The sequence below is a fragment of the Panthera uncia genome (assembly GCF_023721935.1).
Source record: "Panthera uncia isolate 11264 chromosome B3 unlocalized genomic scaffold, Puncia_PCG_1.0 HiC_scaffold_1, whole genome shotgun sequence".
Classification (NCBI taxonomy): domain Eukaryota; kingdom Metazoa; phylum Chordata; class Mammalia; order Carnivora; family Felidae; genus Panthera; species Panthera uncia.
In genome coordinates this window covers 25,644,699-25,669,038 of record NW_026057582.1, presented here as the reverse complement: position 1 = coordinate 25,669,038, position 24,340 = coordinate 25,644,699, and the positions used below count along the sequence as shown (strand labels likewise).

The 24,340-nt window shown below is 46.5% G+C and overlaps 1 protein-coding gene across 1 annotated transcript in view; it reads left to right on the top strand.

Annotated features, from left to right (window-relative positions):
* The window catches only part of IFT43 (intraflagellar transport 43), an 80,707-nt gene that overhangs the window by 695 nt on the left and 55,672 nt on the right, over positions 1-24,340 (top strand). Inside the window, exon 2 of the mRNA XM_049611377.1 lies at positions 481-573. Within this exon, the coding sequence (XP_049467334.1) occupies positions 481-573 (93 nt within the window). The remainder of the gene's footprint in view (positions 1-480; positions 574-24,340) is intronic.

Genomic DNA, 24,340 nt, shown 5'->3' with positions numbered 1-24,340 from the left:
CTAACATTGTGTGTCAATTATAATAAAAAAATTTTTTTAATTAAAACAAGTGAACCCTCCCGAACCTCGGTTTCCTTATCTCTAGAATGGAGACGTTGGTATCTACTTCAAAGTGCTGCAGTGAAAATGAAATGGAATAACGCATGGGAAGCATTTAATCCAGTGCCTCACATGAGATCTCTGTTCCTTCTAGAGGAAAGTCTAGCTGCATTTCTTTGGGTAGGAAAGATCTCTGGTAGTTAAGAGAGAAACTTGTGATCGTTAATCCAGGAATTTCATATTTTCCTATTAAATAGAAATGATGTCAGGTGCTTTGTTTTCAGGGTTTGGAGCATTTTTGAGAAATATATTCAAGTTACTCAAATCCCATCCTCCACCACGTCTTCATACGTCTTGTCCTTGCTTACCTTCCCAGAATTCTTGTCCTCATAGTGGCTCAAAGATGTTTGGGTCAGCAGCGCTCCCCATCTCTCCTTACAGGGGCCCAAGATGGGTCGCCGAGCTCAGCAGGAGTCAGCTCAAGTGGACAATCATCTCAGTAACAAGAACTCCTCTTCGATTCTGACTGGAGAGGTGGGTGTTACAAAAAAATGCTAAGAGTTAGTAATTGCTTTTTTTTTTTTTTTTTGCAAGTTTATTTATTTTGAGAGAGAGAGAGAGAGAGAATGAGAGAGAGAAAGAGAGAATCCCAAGCAGGCTCCGTGCTAACAGCACGAACCGTGAGATCATGACCTGAGCTGAAATCAAGAGTCGGTCGCTTAACGGATTGAGCCACCAGGTGCCCCAGAGTTAGTAATTACTTAATCAGCAAGGATTTGGTATTCCATATGGCTTCTCGTTGACACCATCCCTTCCTCCTGTCTTGATTTGGGGATTCCCTTCCTTGGCATTTGTCCTATTTGCAGGAAATGACAGAAGAACGTTTTTCTTTGATGCCAGAGCAGTTTCTGCATTGCTTTATATTCTCAGTGGAGAATGTTCTTCAGCTTGCTGAGGCAGGGGTAACTGGGAAGTCTGAAAATCCCGGAGAAATCCAGGTTTTTATTTCTACCGAATAAATGCCAGTGAGGCATGCTGATGACGTAAGGTTGGATTACACAACTGGACGTTTGCTCTCAGCGGTGACCTGCACTTTCTACAGTTTTCAGGCAGGAAGGGGATAAGTACTGGCCTTACTTTCCTGGAAACTTCTCCGAGTGCCCTGGAATTGTGGGAATTTATCCAGCTGCTCTGTGGAGGGTGGGTAATCCTGATGAGCAACACTTTTAATGCCAGGGCGCTATTTTTGGAAGTTTACGCAGAGCCCCTTTGCACTTTCCTCTGTTCATTTGAGCAAACTTTGCCCTTTTCAAGAGTCAGTTTCAGGGTAATCCCTCCGTCAGTTCTTCCTAACTCCTCCAGGCCATCTTAGGGCTCCTTCTTCTTGGTGCCCGTGGTACCTATTATAGAACGTGTATATGTTCTCACGTCGTGTGCTCATTTTCTTTTTATGGATCTGTTTGCCCCACGAGACAGTTCCCAAGCAGCAGGAAACCTGGCTTCTCAGTTATCCAGCTCGTTGGCCCTAGCAGGTATAAAATAGATGAAGGGATCTACGCGGCAAAGCCATTACAATGGGCTCGGCAGGTGCATGAGCAAAGCATGCTGGGGACAAGACACAGACACAGCTACTTACATATCACATATGTTGGGATGTTTTTCACCCTTCTAGGAAGCAAGTTCTCCAGCATTTCTGTACATGGCCCTTTCAGTTTATCTTTCCCTTTCTCACTTACTATAGAAAGGGGTTGTGGGAAGGGGGGGTGTGGCTGTGTGTGGCACATGTCCCCTGGAAAGAGGTAACCACTGCCTAGCGAAAGCTAGTGATACTGGAGAATACCCGGTATTGCCGGATCCTCTGATTTTCCAAGAGATGCTGGCCATCTAAAATGTGGTGAGAAAGCAACACATTTTTACAGGTTAGCAACCAATTATGACAACTCATCATATGGACCAGATTGGGCCTGAGGGTTGTCAGTTTGTGACTTTGGCCACGGCACCTACATTATGGCGCTTCTTATGTTGTATTCTAATTGTTTACCTGCCTGGCTCCCTCACAAGATGTGAGCTTTTGGAAGTCAGGTTGTGCTTTACCATTGTACCCCTTTGTTGGTCACAGTGCCCAGCGTGGAACAGGGCATGCCGTTGACAGTGCAAAGACTCGGGGTGAAGTACACCGTGTGCGATGGGGCCCTTAGAAGCTGAGAAGGAGTGTTGCAGGGTGGGGGTTGGGGTGGCGCACTGGAAGCACAGCTCAGGGGAGCGGTGGTAGAATCTAGGAAGACGGTGAGAGAACACATATACCCAACACTGGGTATGGAACTGCGGTCCATACTGCGACTCGAACTGCAGTCGTGGATGTCTTTAAAGAGAACTGTGCAAGCACGTGACTAGGTTAATGGAAGTCTCCTCTTGGCCTCTGGCCGCTTTAGACTGTGGGTCTAAAAGGATGCATCTCAACAGCAAATCATTTATTCCTTTGTCCAACAAATATTTATTGAAGTTTACTGTGTGCCAGGTACCATTTTACAGGGTTCGCATATCTCAGTGATAAAAAGGGACAGAATCTCCTGCCATCGTGGAACTTCTATTCCCGTGATCACTGGCGGCCAGAAGGACTAATCACACGTCTGCTTAACTACTTAACTGTGAAGGAGATTCTAGCCGCCCGTCATGGTTAGGTGGTGGGCCAGGAAGGCTGTCCTGGAATGACCTGACGGCCTTGAGGCTCTGTGTCACCCCCACACCAAATCAGCTTCTAGGCTGGGGTCGGTAGGCATTGTTCAGCCGCACATCGCCTTCCCCTTGGCTCCCAGGTGAGAGTCAGTCCTGTGAGTACCTAACTTCAAAGTTGCAGACTGGGATGAACTTTTCAGGGTTTCAGCCTCTCTGGAATACCTACTGATTTCCCCAGGGATACCTACCTCTGGGCCTTAGCATTTTTCTGGGAGAACGTGATGAAAAGTCATTCTGTTCTTCACCCAACCGGTGCCTGGCTGTGACATGCACATCAGAAATGCAGCATTCCTGGTCTCCCTGGGCTGACGGAGGTTTAAGGCCGTGTGGGCAGCCTCCCTCAGGGCCAGATGCGCACTGTGCTGTGTGGGACATTTTGGCTGTTTCTTTCTAAAATTAGATCCCGAGACTTGTGTGTGTGCCCATTTACATTCCGATTCAGAGTGTATGACTTGATATATTTTTCTTTGCCCTCTCGCTGACTATATTCTAGGATGAAGCTGTCCATGAAAACGTACTGAATGGTACCTGGGGGCGGTCAGACAGCTGCAGTTCCTGTAGTTAAGTAGGAATGATGATTTTGAAGCAGGGTGGTGGAGTTGGACGCTCTGGTGGGGGAAGAAGAGGCACATCCTGCCAGAGTAGAGAGAACACACGGCTTGGACAGACCGGAGCCTGAGACCCGGCTCTGCTAATGGCCTGGATCTTGAACAAGTCCACTCCTCTCTCTAATCTCCCATTTCATTATCTGGCAGGTGGTGGTAACAATACCACCAGGTTGCTGCGGGGATTACGAGAGGGATGCATTCGACCGTGCTTTGGTAAACTGAACGGCACTACGCACACGTGCGTTCGCTCGGTAAACTAGCAAATAGACGGGCACTGGCCAATGCTTTGCCATTTCTATTAAAGGACAGCGACGTAGGAGGATGTGAGCCTGGGTCTCTTGTCAAACTGACTTGGAAGTGCCTTCGAGGGCTCTGACTGATTTATCCACGGGTAAACTAGTAGTGATCCAAAGCAGTGTTTGTGCTTCCTGGGTGTGCGGGCATGCCTTAGGAAGAGTGGGGAAGAGCGCCGGCCTCAGGGTCATACGGGCCTGGGTTGAAATCCTGGCTCGGCCACCCATGAAGCCTAGGACTCCGGGCAAGTTATTTAACCTCTTTCAGCCTCAGTTCCCTCATCGATAAGCCGGGGATAATCATTTCACATCCTCCACAGGGCGGCTGAAAAGAAAACATGAGCTAATAGATGCAAGCCCTTCACACAATCTGGCACATGGCTCGCAGTTTGTTACTAATCATTATTATCTCTCTGGTACTTAGATGTTCTTTTTATTTTGCCTTAACCCCCTCTATTAAGATTAAAACCTGGGAGCCTTTGGGTTGAATGTGGCATACGGTCAGGTCTTGTTTGATCTGCACAGCGTTTAAAATGTTTTCATTGGGTTGTTTATGAATTAGGAAACTTCACGTGAAAATCCAGATTCTGGGCTTCTCTTTAAAATCGGAAGTTCTGGCACAGTGGGAGTGCTGGGCCGGCGTCCCCCCATGGCGACAGCTGGCCGGAGCTGGCTGGCACCGATACCGGTGCTTGCTTACATGCGGCCTCCCTTGTCCAGTTTGCCACTCCTTCCTTTCGTACACCTGCTCAGATTTACTCACGTTTCATCTGCCGTGTGCTACTTCCATTGAAGTTTAAAACTCCTGGTCTTTCAGGACGGATTGATTTTCAGGTACCCTTGTGTATCTCTCAGTATTGAATTCGACCACATGGATCAGAAACTTGACCCCAGTTTTTGAATCAAGCAGGCATGAGTCTTCTAATAGCAGGAAGTCCAGTGGAGGGCAGAACAGGGCAGGTGCAGTGACTGGGCGATATCCTGCATTACCCCGGGGCCTCCTGGCTTCTGACTCCGCCACCTGCGGCTCGAGGCTTGTTCTCACTGTTATGGTTGTGAACTGGCTGGTGGTTCCCCGGGCATCAGATCTGCATTCTAGGTAGGAGGAGGGGCCATAGTAGAAGAGTTCAAGGTGCATGCCAGCTAAGTTTGTTCCTTCTTATGAGGAAAACAGTAGCCACAGACCTCACCAAGTAGACTTCTAGTTACGTTTCATTGGTCAGAACTGGCTCTTAAAAACCACCGTAAATTTCAAGGGACTTTTCAACCAGGCATGTTGCCACAGCCATAACACTGGGTGGGGTTTGGAGTTAGGGAGAAGAGGAGAAGGGCTGTTGAGTGGGCCATTTGCAACCAATGTGTCATCATTCTTTCAAAAAACAATTCATACAAAGGTTTTATTCAGAGATTTGGGTATGACAGGAAAGAATTATTTTTAGTAATAACAACAACAAATCCACATTCCTCTCCAGATTTCTAATTTAAAGTTGTGTAGAGTTCGGTGGAAGATTAGATGCCCTGAAATCCCAGGATACCTGCCTGAGTTGCCTTTGTCAGCTCTTGTGGATCTTTTCCTTCTGCCCATTTTCTCTGTAACCATTTGGGCCTTTCCGCCTCTAGGATCCCGGTGGCGCAGTCCAGGTTGTTAAATGCTTCCTCCCTCTCTGAGAGGAGAGGGAATGTCTCTTTATTTGCTTAGTCATTCTGGAAATTTCAGATAATTTCAAAGAACGTCAACTGTCTAGTTGTACTGAGTCACCTGAAAGATGAGCTCTTGGTGAAGTTTTACTAGCTCAGAGTTGGTTAGAGTTCTAGTTCCTGCTTTAGACGAAATTAGGTAACGAACATAACGTGCTTAGCCCAGTACCCGACGCACGGGAATGTCTCAAAAAACAGTAAGCACCAAGAAAGTTTATGACTGCACTCTTCTCTTTTTGGGGGTTATGGGGCCACCTGTCACAAATCAGGTGTGGATCATAGATGCCTAGTTCAGCTGGCAGTTTGCTATTGGTTTGGTATTTGGTATGGGTGCTGAACAATTACGGTTGCTGAGAATTGTGCTGGAAGATGATTCCATGGTGAGTGTCTTCCTGCCTGCAGTGTCTAACTTCCTCCTGTCAGGGCAGCTCTGAGAATTGAACTGGATTTCTCTGTTTGACCTTTCACCTTCTGTTGATTCAAATGATTCTGCTCTTACGCAGCTCCTTCAAGAAAAGACCAGGGCGCTCTCTACCATGATGTTACATTACCGGACGATGCTGTTGGCGGAAAGTAATCTCGGGCAAAACCTGCCCAGGGCTGGCCTGTCTTTTGGATGAACACTTCTCACTTGGGTCTAGACCTCTTTGCGGCTTAACTTTTGGCTTGCAGATTGTCCTTTTAATAATAAGTTTGGTTTGCATTGGAACAGCTGCCTCCTCTCTGTTAATTGCACACAATGTCCTACGTAAGCCTCACGGGAGCTCTTGAACTGGGTGCTCCACTGACCTCATCTTACTTTGAAGACACTGAGACTTTGAGAGGTTGGGTGACTGGTCCAGAGTCATTCAGCTCATCTCCGACTCTAGTCTCGTCTCTGTGACTCCAGCCAGGTGCTTCTCCACCACCTGACCTCTTCTACCTGCCGGACAGGTCGGCGCACAGAGCTCCCAGCAGAGAGTGGCTTTTGGGTTACTCCCCGGGAATCCTTCTGGAGCGGGGGTTGGTTCTCGCTTGACGACCCTTATTCATCCACTTGTCTGGAGAAATGTTTGAGTCACAGCTGTTCCCTTTCTCTCCACCCCCCCATCCCTTCAGTGTTCCTCCTAGGACGCAGAACTGAAAGTTAGCCAGATTCTCTCGCAGGAATCTGAGCAATGCCGTTGGGCTCATGTTCCCAAATTAGGCCAATTTCCTCATCCCTCGGCCGCTTCACTCCACTGGAGCTCCCTCAGCGCTCTGCATTACGTCTCTTGTCCTCCGCCTGTTCCCTGACGGCTCTGCCAGCCGGGCAGTTATTTTCGGCCCAGGAGGGTTATCTCCTGACCCTTTTTGGTGACATTTTTCTTCTTTCTCACAAAAATAACTTTCCTGATTGGTCACATTTTTCAGCCTTTTTCGTAGGCGCGCTCCAATGGGTCGGGTTGAACGATGCTCCTGATAACGTCGTCGAAGAGGGATGCGGGGAATTTGACGGGGAACCGTTCGCGAGGAATGCGTTTTCCACACTTCATGTTTGTGTCATGCTTCGCATGCTTCAGTTTTGAACTCTCCCTCAGGGTGGGCGATGCCTGTCGCTCACCATCCCTGGGGCCACCACTGTGTGGGAGGGAATGTCAACTGAGGGTAGAGGCCGCCATTAGAAATAGCATCTTGAGATTCTCCTCCAGCGCCGGCTCAGGCTCTTTCATTGTCCCCGCACGACACACTTTAATAACTCGTGACTCATTTTGCTATCTGGAAAGCCAGAGGGAACCGCTCTCGCTGACTTCCTGCGGGTCTCGGGGTGAAAGATAGTGCTTGAATGCCAATCGAAGGTTCTCTTAGGCACCTGTGGGCAGGGCTAAATGCGAAATAAGTGTAAAGAGTTTAGCCCAGGGCCCCACTAAGTTAGCTGTCGTTCTCGTGATCTGCACAACCTGACAAGTGGACAGGATTATCATTTCGTCTTTAATCCCCGCTCTGCCAATTATGAGGTGAATATCCTGGGAAAGTTCCTTAATGCCCTAAGCCTGGCTTCTCATCTCAATAGATCATATGGAGATAACAGTAGTAGTTCTCTGTTAGCAGTTGTTGGAGGATTAAATACGAGCACATACAAAGCTCTTGGCCTAGTGCCTGGCACACGCCAGCCGTTATTGTCATCCACGTTAGATGAGAGTTAGGAGGTATTGTCCATATATCTTCAATTGCATTTCTGGTTAAGATACGGAGATATTTATATTTCACAGTACTAACTGGCCCTTAGGACCAGAAACATGTGGATGAGGAAGGAGCCTTTTGATGAGAATTCTTGGTGCCACTTGAGAGCTATTTTATTGGTCTCCTTTAGTGGCCTTTCTGCCTGTGCCACAGACCAGTTATCCACTAGTCTCTTTCCATCTCCTTCTCAAAACCCAACCCTCTGTCTAGAGGTTGGTGGTCTTTCCAAAGAATCATCTTTATTTTTTATTTTTTATTTTTTATTTTTTTAATTTATTTTTGAGACAGAGAGAGACAGAGCATGAATGGGGGAGGGTCAGAGAGAGAGGGAGACACAGAATCTGAAACTGGCTCCAGGCTCTGAGCTGTCAGCACAGAGCCCGACGCGGGGCTTGAACTCACGAACCGCGAGATGATGACCTGAGCCGAAGTCGGCCGCTTAACCGACTGAGCCACCCAGGCGCCCCAAAGAATCATCTTTAATTGCTGACATATATCATTCTGTCATTCTGGAGAAATGTGGGTAGAAAGTGCGGAGGGCAAGAGTGACCTTGGTGACCCCCAGTGACCTTGGAGTAGAAGGTAATATCTATTCATTTATTCATTCATTCACTTGTGAAACTAAACTGAGGATTTTCTACGTGCCAGGCATTGTGCTTAGAGCTGGCAACCCAGTGAGAAACCGGACATGCTCCCTGTCCTCTCAGAACTTTGATCCGGGGGCTGCAGAGAATTAAGTGCCAGGCAGGGGTGAACACAGCAAAATACAGGAATACCTACGTTGCGCCCCTTTGAGCCCTGAGGACATCCAGAACGGTTGTCTAGGGAAAAATCACATCTGAGCTGAGACTTGGAAGAGTGAGTAGATGTTAGCCCAGGGAAGGGGCGGAGGAGAAAATACTCCCAAGCAGAGGGATGAGCATGTGCCAGTCCTGGAGGTGAGGGAGAGAGCGTGGCCTGCTGGCTTTGTTAGTGCGGCCATTGACCCTACCAGTGAGGGAGTAATGGTTGGGAGGGACTTTTGCCAGCAAAGAGATGGTTTTCAGATCATCCCAAACCCGTCCCGTCGTCTTTTTTAACAAAGAACCACATGAGGCCAGTGTTTCTTATATGACCCTGAAGTAACTGGTAATATTGTGAAGGTGAGACTGACCTTTCCATGTTTTTCTAGCCTTTCACTGATGCATCTTCCGTGCAGCCATTACACTTCACTGCAGGCGTTTGTGTTGGCCGGTCAGGAAAATCTCAGAGATGTGCTCAAGTGCAGTACCCCTGCCTTGTCACTCTCCGGGCTCATCCTTTATGAGGGGGCGCCTCGTAGTCCAGCGGTTTACAGCGTTCACCCATCATTTATGTCCTGAAAGTTCTTAGCTTTCTCTGAGGATTCCTCTGAGCATAGATCCTGGTGACCCTGGAGAGAAATCTGTCCATAATGGACGTAACACCGAATTAGTCGCCATCTGCTAGGATTTAGAAAATGTCCTTTAATTTCACAAAATAAGAGACTAAGTATTCAGAACTCTGCTATGACAAGAATATGCTAGATGCTTAATAAAAATATGTGTACAGGAATCGGTGACACAAGTCAAGTTGGTGTCCGTGATGCATGACTGTTGCATAGCCTCAGGGAAGACAACCCTCAGCTCAGCATCCCTAATTTGCATTAAAGAACATACATGTAATTTAACAACCCAGGTCATATCTGCTTATGACCCAATTCAAAAGACTTCAGATTCTGTTGTAACATTAGAATTTGACGTGACTCCTGTTTGAAATAAGTAGAATACTGGCATGTGCTCGGAAATCTTTTTTTTTTTTTTTTTGTATGTGAAAATTTTCACGATCATGATACTTTTGTCGTAATGAGAATTGACTCATATTCAGGCAAGGTTCCCAGAGCAAAGACTTAGCAAAATCTATGACCATCAATGCCATTCTGTTAGGAAAAAAAAATTATCAAGAATTGGCGAAATGGCTTAAGCCACTGTTAACTTACCTGGACTGTGGCAGCCACCTTATCCCTGGACTCATCTTTTGTACTTCTGCCCTCCTGCAGTTCAGCTAGAGTGGGCTTATACAGAGGTGCCTCGTTCACTTCGTACTCGGGACCCTTTACTAGACACCCCTTGCACTTAGGCTAAAAGAAACCCTAAGTCCTTACCTTGAACCTGTGTGATTTGGTGCCTGCCTGCATCCGCAGATTCATTCCACGCCTGCCACCTGGTTGTTGTCCCATGTGGAACGAGCTTCACTTTGCTGAGAAGTCCCCTACTTATTCTAGCTTCCTAGACTACTACAGAATGGACTGGACTGGAGTGGATCCCTAGAACGTTCATGCCTCCTCTTTGCTGGGCTGACTCCGACTTCTCTTTTCCACTGTGTTCAATGTGAATATCGCTCCTTTTTAATTTTTTTTTTTTAACATTTATTCATTTTTGAGAGGCAGAGAGAGAGAGAGAGCATAAGTAGAGGAAGGGCAGGGACAGAGGGAGACACATAATCCGAAGCAGGCTCCAGGCTCTGAGTTGTCCGCATAGAGCCCTACCCGGGGCTTGAACCCATAGACTGTGAGAATCATGACCTGAGCCAGAGTCAGATGCTCAACCGACTGAGCCACCCAGGTGCCCCATCACTCCTTCTTAAATGAGAATATTACCCTTTTTTTTTTAATTACCTCCCTTTATTACATTGTCTTTAGCTTTGTTTGTTTTGTTTTGTTTTAGCTTTTTCTATCATCTTATCCACAGTTTGTAACTGTGTCATTATTTAGGTCCTTGTCCCTCACTAATTGCAAGCTCCAGAAGTAGTGCCTGAGCCTGTCACTTTGTAGGTCCTCAGTAAGTCACTTGTCCAGTGAAGGTGAAGTGGGTGTGGGAGGGATGATGCATTCACTTTAGGGGCAGGTTAGCTTGAGATGCCTCTGACACCCCTAGCTGGACACATCCAGGAAGCTTTGTTGTGTGGTACACCTGCTCGGGACGGGGCCCTGAGCTGGAACTGGAGATTTGGAAGTCATTAGTATTGAGGTGGTAAATGGAAGCCTAGCTCTGTAAGGGAGAGTCTGTGTAATAAGAGAAGAGGCCCTTGGACAGAACCTGGGGAACATCCATGTGGAAGGAACACACAGCCAAAGAATGTCTCGCAAAAGGAAATTGAGGACGGGCCAGTGAAGGAGGGGAGGGGGAAACACAGGCATGTGGCATCCAGAAGCCAAGGCAAGAGAGTGTCAAGGAGGAGAGAGGGGTCGAGAGTGCTTGATGCCACTAGGAGGGTGGGAGCAGGGTCTGTTGGATTTAGCGGTATGGAGGTGTCTGAGGTTTCACATTAAAATGCAGGACTGTTTTTAGAAGGCACATCAGCAGACCACCTCCAGTTGTCTTGCTTATGGTGGCGTATGTACCTTACTGTGGGGAACAGCAGACTAAAGCCTGGTTAAGGGGGTGAAGAAGAGAGGTCAGTGCCCATAGGCATTTTTTTTTTTTTTTTAAACTCTTATGTTAGAGAGAGAGCGCACACCTCAGTAGGAGAGAGGGAGAGAGAGAGAACATCTTAAGCAGGCTTCTCACTCAGCATGGACCCAGATGTGGGGCTCGGTCTTATGACTGTGAGATTATGACCTGAGCCGGAACCAAGAGTGAGATGCTTAACCCACTGCCACCCAGGTGCTGCCCCAACCCATAGACATTTTGAAGGAAAGATAGATAAGATGTGGTAGCAGACTGGCTGTTGGAGGTAGGAAGAAGGACAGTCTGGAGTTTATCCCACGTGTAGCTAACATGACTGAATAAATATTGATATTTTTGAGACTGATGATTTTTTTAAATTCAATTCATTTTATTTACAGTTTTTAGGAATTTAGAAGAGACTCATTTCTCTTTTTTTAATGTTTCTTTATTTTGAGAAAGAGAGAGGAGGGCGGAGGGGCACAGAGAGAGGGAGACAGAATCTCAAGCAGTATCTGCAGCTGTCAGCGTAGAGCCCGACACGGGGCTCGAACCCACGGACCGTGAGATCATGACCTGAGCTGAAACCAAGAGTCAGCTGCTTAACCGACTGAGCCACTCAGGCGCACCCGAGACTGAGGATTTCAGAGCCTCAGCTGAGGGGAGCAAGAAGAGATCATTATTTCAGTTTGGGGCATGTTGAATTTGAGTCACCCTCAGGATTTTCAAAGAGGTATGTCAGGTAAACAGTTGAAAGTTTTGGTCTGGAGCTTAAGAGGGAAAGTTGAAAACTAGTGATAACAGATGTAGGAGTCATCATTATATATTCTGGGGTTTCTAAGAGGAACATATAAGAAAAACTTCTGATTCCTTTGGGTAGCTTACAGACCATTCATGATCTCCAGGTGCCAGTGTGTGAGTTTTAAGCAGAGAAGAGCTATGATCAAATTTGCGTTTTAGAAGGAGCGCTTTGGCAGTCAGTGGTCAGGGATACTTGCAGGTTTTGTGGGCCCCAAGCTTACACAGTTTGGAGGCCTTCTTTAGGAAAAATAATTCAAAGTTATGTGTTCAAAATGAGCTATGAAAGTGAATACCTATTTATAATGAGGAAAGAAATCATAGCTCATAGTTACAAGAGCCCTGGGTATTCAGATGCCTTTCTTCAGAGAGCTTGTTAGGCAGTGTACCAGCAATGCTTACGCCGAAAATGCCTCCTGATTGAGACCTAGCATCCCTTTCCTGTGTAGACCTCTCCGTAATTCCCAGGGGCCCATCCAGGTAAGGAGTACAGGTTGAAGGAAAGTAAGGCCGATGCAGGGAGACCAGGTAGGATCCAGCCAAAAGAGGGCAGAACACGAGCCTGGTAGGCCTTACTTTGCATGATTGTGCAGGTTCCCAACAGCCCTCAGCAGGTGGGTATTGACAGAGTGGAGGTATATGGGTGCCTTGATCCGGTTTTGGGGTAGTTCTCGGGGAAATGTGCTGAAAGGCAAGGCAGGGAGGCATAGCGTGATGGACCTTGGGGGTGAGCTGGGTTGATGGAGAAGGAAGTGAAACCAAGGAAGAAGTTCTTAGATAAGGAGGGAGGGGATTAGATATTTCAGGGATGGAGCAGTTCCAGGTTATGACATGTTGGAAAAAGTAGCAAGGTCATTGGTATTTAAAGAGTCAGGGACCTCTTAGCTAAGCATTAGATGAACTGTTGATGTGAGAATGGACTTTGCTCAGAATGGTGGGGCAGGTTGGGGAGCAGTCATGCCCTAGCGTCTCATCAGTCTGTGCTCATGCATTGTTAGTGACAGACATGAAGAAGCAAGGAGAGGCGATGTAGCTGAACAGTACAAGTTTCAAGAGAAGTGTTCCATGATAATTTAGAAGAATAATCGTCTCAAGGAACTTTGGGGGAGTGAGCCTCACTTGGGACCCTGTTTTGTGCAGTTTTAAACAACGAACAGGCTCTACTTGAAAGAACTGCCAGAGAAATGGTGTCCACGGGGGAACGCCAGGATTCGGGAGAGGGTGTGCTGTGAACAGAGAATATCTAGTCGGTTAGGAACCAGGAGACTGATCAGAAAGCCTCATTGAAGTCATTAGCCAGGCTAGATTTCTTCTCATTATGTAGCATGGCGATAATTACTGAGAAGGAGCGGAATGATAGTAAAATATTCTTTTCAGAATGCTATTTTACAGGAAAAGGGTACTGACTGGTGTTGAATGTCACTGGTGATAGACGGAAACATTTCTGGTCACGTGCCTTTACCCCATATAACAGAATTATGTCAGTTACTAGCTGATTGCTTTTTATATTCCATTCTAATCCCTCCATTGGCTTTTCAGGTATAGGGTTTTTTTTGCTAATTTTTTTTTTAACATTTATTTATTTTTGAGAGACAGAGAAAGGCAGAGCATGAGCAGGGGAGGGGGAGAGAGAGAGATACAGAATCTGAAACAGGCTCCAGGCTCTGAGCTGTTTGTTAGCCCAGAGCCTGTCGCGGGGCTCGAACTCACGAACCGCAAGACCATGACCTGAGCTGAAGTCGGACGCTCAACCGACTGAGCCACCCAGGGGCCCCTCAGGTATAGTTTTTTTATACTTTTTTTTTTTTTTTTTTTTTTGGTCCCAGGGATTAGAATATACATCTTTAACTCCTCCCTGGCTATGTGGAGTGACTATAATACCCCTTCACGTAACATGCGAGAGCCTTGCAGCAGCGTGAGTGCATCTGACCCCCTCTCTCCTTTGTGCTGGTGACGTCACATACTTTAAAACAACCTACTTCAGAAACTCCACGGCACCATTTGTCATTTCACTTTAAATAGTTGTCATTTGGAGAAATCAAGAGAAAAAGAGACTCTTGTATTTCACCCACATGTTTACCATTTCTGTTCTTCCTTTCTCCCTGTAGGTCCAGGTTTCCATTGGGCATCATTTCTCTTTACCGTGAAGAACTTTCCTTAGCATGTCTCATAGTACGGATTTGCAGAGAACTGCTCCCTACTTGCCTGCTTGATCTGAAGATAGTTTTATTTTACCCTCATTTATGAAGGATATGTTCTATCCACCTAGAGTTCTGGGCTGAGAATTTTTTTCTTTTCAGCGCTCTAAAGATCCTCTTTCCTTTGCCCTCTGGCCTTCATTGTTTCTGAGGATGGGTTTTATATATAAATCTTTTTTCCTCTCTTTGCTGCTTTAAAGATTTCCTTTTTATCTTCTTTGGTTTTCAGCAGTGTGACTATGACTGGCTAGCTGTGATTTTCTTTGTATTCGCCGAGGTTCTGAGATCAGTAAGTCGGTATTTATAGCCGAATTCGGGAAACTTTAGGCCATTATTTCTTCAATTATCTTTGCCCCATTTTCTCTCTCCTTATCCCTCGGACTCCAATTGCAATATGTGTTAAACTGTTTCATATTGTCCCATTAGTTTGTCATGTGTTTTTTGGTCCTAAAACGTTGGTAATTTTTTCCTATCTTTTATCTTTTTTTTCCCCTTCAAACTGGATATTTTCTATTTTCACTGATAATTTCTTCTGCTGTCTTCCAGCTAAACTTTTCACTGCAGCTACTGAACTTTTAAGTTGTAAATTTCCATTTGTTTCTCTTTCTTTCCTTTTTACGTCGCTTCTGTTAGAGTCCCCGTTTGTGCATTTATTACGACCATCTTTTCTTTTAAAGTCCTTGAACATATTTATAGTAGCTGCTTTAAAACCCTTATCTGTTAATTCCGTTATTTGGGTCATCTTGGGGTCAGTTTTTGTTGTTTTTTTTTCTTTTGCCTTTGGGTCACATTTTCATGTTTCTTCACATGTCCAGTCATCTTTATTTATACACAGGACCTTGTGGACAGTACATTGTGGAAACTCTGGATTATGTCACTCTCTTCTGAAAAGTGTTGTTTCTGTTTTAGTAGGCAGTTTCATTCTTTGCAGAGCACCTTGAATTTATCAAGACTTGGTTTGAGGCTCTGTTAGGTCAGGTCTATTTTGGTTTTCCCTTTAGTCGTAGAGCGAATCCCATAGTCCTGGGACATGAACTTCACTCCTAATGTGTGATTCACTTGGGATTTCACTGGCACACTCAAGGAATGTACCAAGTACCTCTAAGTTGCTGGAACTCAAACCAATGTCTTTCCCCTGCAGGGAGCAGCAGCTGAAATCTCATCTCCACTCAGTGGTTCGGGGATGTTTTTTTGTTGTTGTTTATGTTTTTGTTTTTTTCTTTTTATCTCTTCAGCAGTTGCTTTTCCCTGGGTTTCATGATGCAGCTCAGGTAAGCCTAAAGGATTTTAGGGGAGTTCAAATGCAGATCTGGGGCTCCTTTCTTCCCAGGATTTCTCCCTTTTTTGTTTTTTTAATTTTTTAAAATGTTTATTTATTTTTGACAGAGAGAGAAAGACAGAGCATGAGCGGGGGAGGGGCAGAGAGAGAGGGAGACAAAGACTCTGAAGCAGGCTCCAGGCTCTGAGCTCTCAGCACAGAGCCCGACGCGGGGCTCGAACCCACGAACCGTGAGATCATGACCTGAGCCAAAGTCGGACGCTCAACCAACTGAGCCATCCAGGCGCCCCAGAATTTCTCCCTTTCTATGTTTAGTGACTCTGGCAGCCCCCAAATTTGTCCTCAAGCCAATACAACTGCAGCTTTCTGCTTTAGTTCTGTGCTGCTCAGTTGCTGCCCAGACTGGAGAGTGCACTCAAGGGGAAAATCCATTTTAACATGGATTTTTGGCCAGTACAGTTTTTCTTTTTTCTTTCAAGGGTCAAGTCCCTTCCAGTTTCTGCCTGCTTTTGTTTGCCCTCCGGTGCCTTCGAATAGTTGTTTTACGTATTTCATCCAGAGTTGATAGTTGTTATCTGTGTGGAGGTTAGCCGAATACAAACTACTCGCCCATTACCGAATCCAGAACCTGCCAGTTGCTTTTGGATTGTTTCAGAGTCACTGTGGTTTTTTTCAAGTGATACTGTTGCCAAGTAAAGAATGAGAGTGGTTGTTTCAGAGACAGAGTGTGTCGATTTTCTCTCAGGGTAACTGACGGGGCGTACAGGTACATTAGCTATTCAGGCAGGAAGCGTTCTGACATCAGTGGTGCCCTCGGAAGTAATGATCAGAAACACGGGCACAAAAGAGACCCAGAGACCTGTGATGCAGACACTAGGATGTCAGTACCCATTCAGGCACACGCTGTGCTGAGCACTCTGAAAAGTTAATCTAGAAAGGCCTCTAGAGTTGGAGAAGTTGGCAGTGGATGATTTGAAGGGTGGGAGGTCTTCCCGTACAACTTCAAACTGAGTAGCAGAATTTCTAGATTAAGGGACTGCACCTAGGTCATGCCTTTCGTGTCAGAGCATCGTCACCTGGGAGGAGTAGAGTGGCTGGCCTTCTGCCGTTCTTGTTCGAGGAAGGGTGGGATGAGAGCCTGAGAAATCAACATTGGGCTTGGACTGAGAGGCTGAGAAAAGACAGAGAACATAGCGTGTTTTAACCCTGGTCTAGGAGGAAGTTTTTACCAACACGAGAAAACCAAGAACAGTGTAGTAAGTTTTTCATAAGCGGTTCAAATTAAAGGAACATTCTTGGGGTGCCTGGGTGGCTCAGTGGGTTACGTATCCGACTTGGGCCCAGGTCATGATCTCACAGCATGTGAGTTCAAGCACTGCATCGGGCTCTGTGCTGACAGCTCAGGCTCTGGAGCCCGGAGCCTGCTTTGAGTTCTGGGTCTCCCTCTCTCTCTGCCCCTCCCCTGCTCACCCTCTGTCTCTGTCTTTCTTTCAAAAATAAACATTTTTAAAAATTAAAAACAAAAAAAAGGAACATTCTTTATCCTGATTTGTGTCCTTCCTAATCTGGGGAGATTGAAAAGGTCCCTTCTTTAGTGAAATGATCATGAAAGGAAATGGGTGTGTGTGTGTGTGTGTGTGTGTGTGTGTGTGTGTGTGTGTGTTTAAGTTTATTTATTTTGAGAGCAAGAGAGAAGGCAAGCAGGGAAGGGGCAGAGAGAGAAGGAGAGAGAGAATCCCAAGCAGGCCCCATGCTGACCATGCAGAGCCCAACATGGGGCTCAAACCCACAAACTGTGAGATCATGACCTGAGCCTAAATCAAGAGTCCAAGGCTTAACCAACTGAGCCACCCAGGTACCCCAGAAATGGTGTTTTTTTAAAAAAAGAGCCCTAACAAAATTAAAAATTGTGAACTCTGAACTGCCAACCACTTCCTACTCCCCACAAATCAGTTTTTTGAAATATTAACAGTCCATGAAATTTAGAAGCTTGGGAAACACGGTTGTAGAATTTTTTTAGATTTTGGGATTACTGAGTTCCTTGAAACGTTGGGGGGCAAAGTGGAGTGGGTGCTAGCCCGCCAGCCATGACCTTGTGGTGTGCTAGCGCCTTCTCCCCTTGCTTCCACAAGTGAGTCAGGACAAAGTCGGGCTGCAGCGGGAGACCTGTGGTGTGTGGCATCTCACCGCAGCGAAGAGAGGAGTGGAGCCCGCCATCGCGCTCTCTAGGTCACGTGACGGGGGCCGCCAGCCCATGGTTGAATACTTTCTTCAGGCTCCCTCCATTTCTTTTCCGTCATCACCCTTGAGGAGTCTTGTGAGAGATCAGGCTTCTTAAAGCATCAAGGTCACAGCTCACTCCTCTGCTCTCAGCTTCCTCCAACTTATCCCGCTCTGGATTTGGTTGAGGGAGCAAGTCTAGACCGTGCTTATACAAACTCACAGGTGCCAGGAAGGGCTAGCCTCTCGGAGTTCTGGGAATTTACACCCTCAGTGTTGTACACGTTTCTGGCTCCACATGTGCCGGGTGGATTTTTAGCAAACTGAAAGGAGTTAAGAGAATGACAGAAATGTATCGGTTTTAATTTATGATGAAAGTTGGAAGGAATGTTTATTTTAGCTGAACTGCAAAAAGTATGGGGGAACAGGGCATTTCTTTGTAAATGTCTGGGAGGTATAGACCTAAGGAGAGGGGAGAGCTGATTTAGCAGGACCCAGAGGGGTAGAGCTGAGATTCAGAGGATGCCACCCAGGGTGGAAAAATCCAGGACAAATTTTAAGAATGACTTTTGAGGCTGAAATCTGTTCTCTTTGGATCAGCTACTTCAGCAAACTGCCGGCAGCCTCATCCCATGAGTCCTTTGAAGTGGGCAGTTTGATGGCCGCACATTGAGATACGGGATATGGGTCTTTTATTATGGGGTACGTGGGAATATTTGGGGAAGTGTGACCCCGCCAGAGTAACTGGCAGACACTGTGGTCATCCTGAGCATCACGGTTAGTTGTCAGTGAGCAGCGGAACTGTGGTTTCCTCTTCTTGGTTAAGGCAACTTTAAAGGATTTGTGTATCTTCGGGGCAGCAGGAATAGGTAAGAGTTGGCCCCCTGGAATGACACTTGGGCGAGGCAGCCCCACATACAGGTCCCTGCAGTGTTCGCCTGCCGGAAACTTCCTATTGTTGCAGCCCTAGGCATTCCAGATCTTGCCGCCAGGGTGTGTGGTTAAGTACTATCGTGATTTCTGGTAAATAGTATAGCCGCCACCGTCACCACCGTTTACTGTGTGCTCTGTGCCAGAGATGGTCTCCAGTGTTCACAGTGGATCTACAAGAGACTTGGGACCACTGTTGTTCTTCCCACGAGGAAAAGGAGCTTAGCGAAGACACGACTAGCCCAAGGCTACACAGCTGGAAAGTGGCGGTCCTAGGATTTGAACCCAGGACTCTCTCTCCTCTCCTCCAATCTGTCCCTCCGTCCCTCCTTTAAAATCATGGCTTTTCCCCTTTCCTTCTTTATGGCAGATGCCCTTCTCCCCGCATTTAGTCACCCCTTCTTCAAACTGCTGTTCTGTCGGTATGAAGAGCATATCTTGTGACATGAGGCAAAGACAGCCACTTTCCAAGGCCAGAGACTTATATTGAATTCCTCTTAATACGCTTTGGCACAACGCTCAATAACGGTATATTGTTGGCATCACTTTTTGACCCTGACTTGACCCTTAACCCGTCCGTTGGCTGACCGCACTACAGAGGTTAAGGGTTAGGCTGAGTTCCTTTTTGGTCCTCCCATCTTATTGAACACACCTGTATCTTGAGCAGATATATTTACTCTGTGCCTAGAAAGTGAAGGAAGGAAATGGTCCTTTGGTTTGGCCTTCCCAAATCTTCCCCTTGTCATTCTAGTCTCTCTTGTTATTGGGCAATTTTTTTTCTTTTTCTGGTTTTTTTTTTTTTTTTTTTTTTTTAGCCTAGACAGGTTCTTTTTGTAGTTTCTCTGTCGTTTCAAACCTGTTCCAGCTAGCATGCATCTAGTGTCTAGGAACTCACCTATCACCTGGTTCAGTGCAAAGCTTTGGCGTCAGAGACTTGGACTGGAATCCTTGCTCTGTGACTTAGAACAGGATGATTTTAGGGGAGTTAGCCTCTAAGTTTCAGTTTCCTTGTTGGTAAACTTGGCGGGTGGTATTGTCCTTCACTGGGGCACGAGGATTCTGCATAGCGATTCTGCTAAAGCTTTGGCGTATAGCAAATCCTCAAGGGATGATGGCTAATACTATTATCATTCGTTAGGAATTAGCGAGGATATTCTTTGTCATTGTGTAGATTGGCTTATTCACCATGGGTGAAGTCTTTTTTGCTTATTCTCATTTTTCTCTGTACCTTTTCTTCTCTCTCTCTCTGTCTCCATCTCCTTCATACCGGCTCAAACTGATGATGAGTGTCACATATCATCGTTTACATCTCCTTGCCCAGATACCCTCTCCCAGAATTGAAAATACTATAATTCATAGACTCTTAGAATCACAAAATTGTAGAACCAAAGGGAATCCCCTCTGGCTTGACTGAAAATCCAGAATCATGGAGCCAGTCAGTGATAGAATCAGGACGAGAGCCTGGATTACCTGGTGTCCAGTCTAATGTTCTTTCCGCCATGTTTTTTCCTTACCCACCTTTCACATACCCATATGTACACACAACTACAATAGAATCCACGGTCAATTGAAGTGGGTGAGGGTGTGAGGAGGCACCTTGTGTAAAAGGCTCTCTCCTGTCACTTGTAATTGTGGCGGGGATGTCAAGACTGGAGGTTTTGGGTGAAGAGTTGTTTTCTGGTCCTCAGGGCATCGGTGTCAGGAATTCCCAGCCGCCAGGTGGAAAGTGATTGTCACATCCAGCCCAGTTCTTCACTGAGCAGATAGATCCATGAACAACCCCCATATTGGTGCCCCTCCTCTTCATCAACCCTGCCTTTGGCCTCCTTTGTTAACCTGAACTTTATGCGTCTGGTTTCTTTCATTTCTTAACTTCACATTAAAATCAGAAACATCCAGAAAAGTAGACACAATAAACACAGTAGTCCAATGAATAGCATATGCCCACCACCTAGCTTCAACTGTTATCAACATCAACGATAATTTGTCTTTCCTTAAATGATAATTTGTAAACTATCTGTTAATTCTATGCATAAGTGTTTCATATTTATACATTTTGCTCAATTATCTCAAAGCAGACCTAATGACGTGTCACTTTAATACTTCAGCATGTATCTCTAGAAAAATGGGGATGTTTTCCTAGAAATCCACAATTCCACACCTCACAGTATTAGCAGTTCCCTGACATCATCCATACTTGGTCCATATGCATTGCCCCCCGTTATCATCCAAATGCATTTTATGGCTATTTTTTCACAGCAGGATCCAATCCAGAACCAATCCATTACATTCCTCTTAAGTCTCTCTGAATTTAGAATGGTCTACCTTTTTAATGGTGTTGACTTTTTGGGCCAGTTGTCCTATAGAGATCCCCCCACACCGGATTTGTCTGAGCCTTCCTTCCTGCTCTCACTCTTACTCTTGCAACAAGCTGGAAACATCTTGGAGGGCTCGATGGACATTGGCAACAGGAGTTTTTCCTGGGTGATGGTGCGTGCTTCAGGTGAAGCACCTTACCTCCCACTGATAGTGCTGCTAAGTCTGACCACTGAGTTAGGGTCAGGGTAGTATCTCTGTTGTGAAGGAACATTTTCTCCCTTGTGCCTGCATGTGATATATGGGGCGATTCCTTGGCACCGTGAGAATGTCTGGTTCCCCGTCAGTCAGTCTTTCACCTAAGAGCTTTAACATCTAGTGACCATCAAGTTTTATTCCTACACTTAAAGCAGATTTTGCATTTTGTTATGTCCATTTCCGTCTTGAAAGAGCTATGCGTACTCACAGGGGTCGATTTACAAGTTTGGATGGTCCATTACCTTCATGACCTTAATTCCGTGAGGGAGAAACTGAGGTCTGTGGTGAATTAGTTGTCACACCCAGGGCCGAGGCTGGAGGAAGAAGGGGACAGAGATGGAACTGGACACAGGTTTAAGGAGCACACACCAGCCCCTGTGTTGAATTCACATCTTTATCAGTGTTAGTCTTCTCTCTCATCAAGCATGTAAGAACACCTGTCTTGGATCTTCTGTCCGGTTCTTAGAGAAAGGTGGGGACATTTGCTCTCAGCCCATAATCGCGTTGAACACCAGAGCTGTGTTGCCCCTAGAAGCTGGGAGATGGGTGGGTGTGAAGTTTGCGAGGGATCTTGCTTAACCAAATGTCTCTTCTGTTGGGAATCCATGCGTGTGTTTGGACTGCATTTTTGAAACAGGTTGCAGTTTGGATTTGGGAGTGACTCACATTGTGGGGTTTCTCTGGGGCTTTCGAGAGTGTGTGAGAAGTTTCTAAACTCAAAAGGCTCCTTTTTTGGCACTGCAGCATCTTTTCTATTTCGGCATCTTAAGAATCTGGGGGAACCATATAAAGATCAGAAACAAGTCTGGCCCTAAAGGCTCCCTGTGACATAGTAATTCCAGTTAGTTGAATCTTGGCCCATTCGGATGAGACCATATAAAGAGGCCGCTTCCTGAATTTCCCGCTCTCTGTCTCTCACAGGCTCCTTTTTGTAGAAAGCTGGTATTTCAGGACCGCAACCGCCAGTCATGTGCTTTCAACTCTTCACTCTCAGTCTTTCCTGCCCCCTGTTTATTTTTGGAGAGAGCACATTTTTGCTTCTCTCCAGGAGCTATGCGGGGTCCTGCCCCCTCCGTCCATCAGGCGGCAGCCCCAGCAGGCTGTGCTCATTTCCCACACTCGGAGACGTGACTCCAGCTTTCAAGAGAGAACACGAGGGATGCGCCGCCTAAGGGCTCCCGTCGCCCGATCCTATTTCTGGCCCTCGTGCTGTTGCATGTTTTAAGACTCTCCTTCTTAAAGCACATTTGGATAATGTTACCTGGCAGTAAATCTGCCCAAATTGGAAATGGTTTTCCCAGCAGATGTTTTGAGGCTGTGCTTCTGAATTTCAGAGGCAGAACAATGAAAAGAAGAAACCAGGACCTTTTGAATTCTAGAATCAGGTCTTCTTTTTCGCTTTTAAGATCATTTGAGTTTTCCCCTCTTTTCCCCTCCAGGGTTTTGTTTGTTTGTTTGTTTGTTTTGTTTGTTTTCCCTTCTCCTAACACAGGGGTAGCAAACAGACTTCTTCCAAAGTCTTGATTCAAACAGATTGGTGATGTCTTCCTGAGTGCTTGACTAGGGAGGATTCTGGACTTGGTGGGCTCCATGGAAAAAAAAAGAAACAAGGGCCCCAGCTGACTGTCTTAGCCTGTCTAGCCTTATTAGAGTAAGTTTCTAGTTTACAGGATGGAGCAAGAGCTAATTCCTTTTCCTTTAAATACCCGGGCCATTATACAGAGAACTCAGACCCATAATATTTGAGAGCAGATAAATCACATGTTCATGTGCTCTTGTCCTGCCCAGACCTGATGGGCAGGAGAGGGAAGGACCCCTGGCCCCAATCGAAAGGTTTGTAACCAAAGGGTTACAACTTCTCACCACACCAGGCAGGGACTGGAGCTCTGGAAGTCAAGCTTGGGAGCACGTGCATGTCTCTAAAGCCCCCCCCCCCCCCCGCCCCCCAGCATTTCATCTGTCACCCAGGGAAACTGGAAGCTGCGTTCCCGGCAGCTGGTCCTAAAAGGACAACAGGAAGGGTGTGGCCTGTAAGTGTGTTTCCTATGAGATCATTCTGTGAGAAAGCTGCGACACTCTTTTTGAAACAGGGCCTGTCAGGTATCTAGGTGTCTTCATAGCTCGTAGGAAGCGAAGCCAGACCCTCACGGGCTGGACTGTCCATTCAAAGGACCCGCCAGACCTTTTAAATTATATTGCTAAAAGCCAGTGAGCCACTTACATTTCAGACAGATCGCTTGCACTTAATGTCAAACCGCTGCCTCACGAACAAGTTGCAGCAGCTTCCACTTAACAGCCTGCATTGGAAAGTAACAGGTGCCAAGCTGCTCAGACCCCCCAGAGAGTTCTCCCAGGGACTCCTACCAATATGCCGATCAATGAATAGCGTTTGCTGCAGCCCAAGTGTTATTTATGTGCTCTCCTGGAATCCCTGTCCCTTGCATCTGGTTGCTTCAGGAACGCTTTTCCTTTTCATCTCCATGTATATTTCAACTCCAGGGCAAGCTCCACTTTCCCCATGAAGCTTCCTCGCCCTCTCCTTGTCCACAGCACTTCCTGGCTTGCACAGTTCTGTTGAATCTTCAGTTGTGTACTGCCAGCTTATGCACTCCTGTCACAGTTCTGTCTTAACGATGCGCCAGGGGAAAGTGGTTCCAGTAAAACCACCGGAGGTGGCAAGAAAACTGCAGAATTCGGTGGAACTATCCCGTGGCGGAGGGGATCCCTCCTCAGCTTCGCCTTGGGACCATGGATGCAGCCTGTCCCTGGAATAACCCTTTCCCTCCACCCCTGATGCCTGCTTCCCACCTCCAGTGTGGCCTCTTCAGTTTCAGAGTAAGCCAGATGTCCCATCACGTAGATTTCATACAGACCCGATAACACTCTGAATTTGGCCTCTTCTCTACCTCACTGAACAGGGGTAACATTTGAGGACAAAGGTGCCATCTGTTTTTTGTTGTTGTTGTTTTTTAATCTTACCCAGTGCACATAGGACAGTGCCCAGCTCCCCACAGAGGGAACCAAGTTGGATTCTGGGGGTACTGCCTTTGTAACTTAATAGGGGTTAATTAAGTCTGTTTCATCTAGACAGGATATTTGTGTGTGGCCATAACAAGACTTACAGTAGGGAGTATTACAAAAAAGTTTTCTTACCCTGGGACCCAGGGTATGAGACCGAAACTAAGGATTTTCCATGAGGAGGGAGACAGCTCCCGCTTCGTGCCAAGCCCCAGCTTGTGGGGAGCGGGTTCTGCCTGCCCTTCTGGTCTCCCCTCTTCCTCTGCACTCTCTCCCAAGGTTGAGGTCGGCGAGGCTCCTGGTG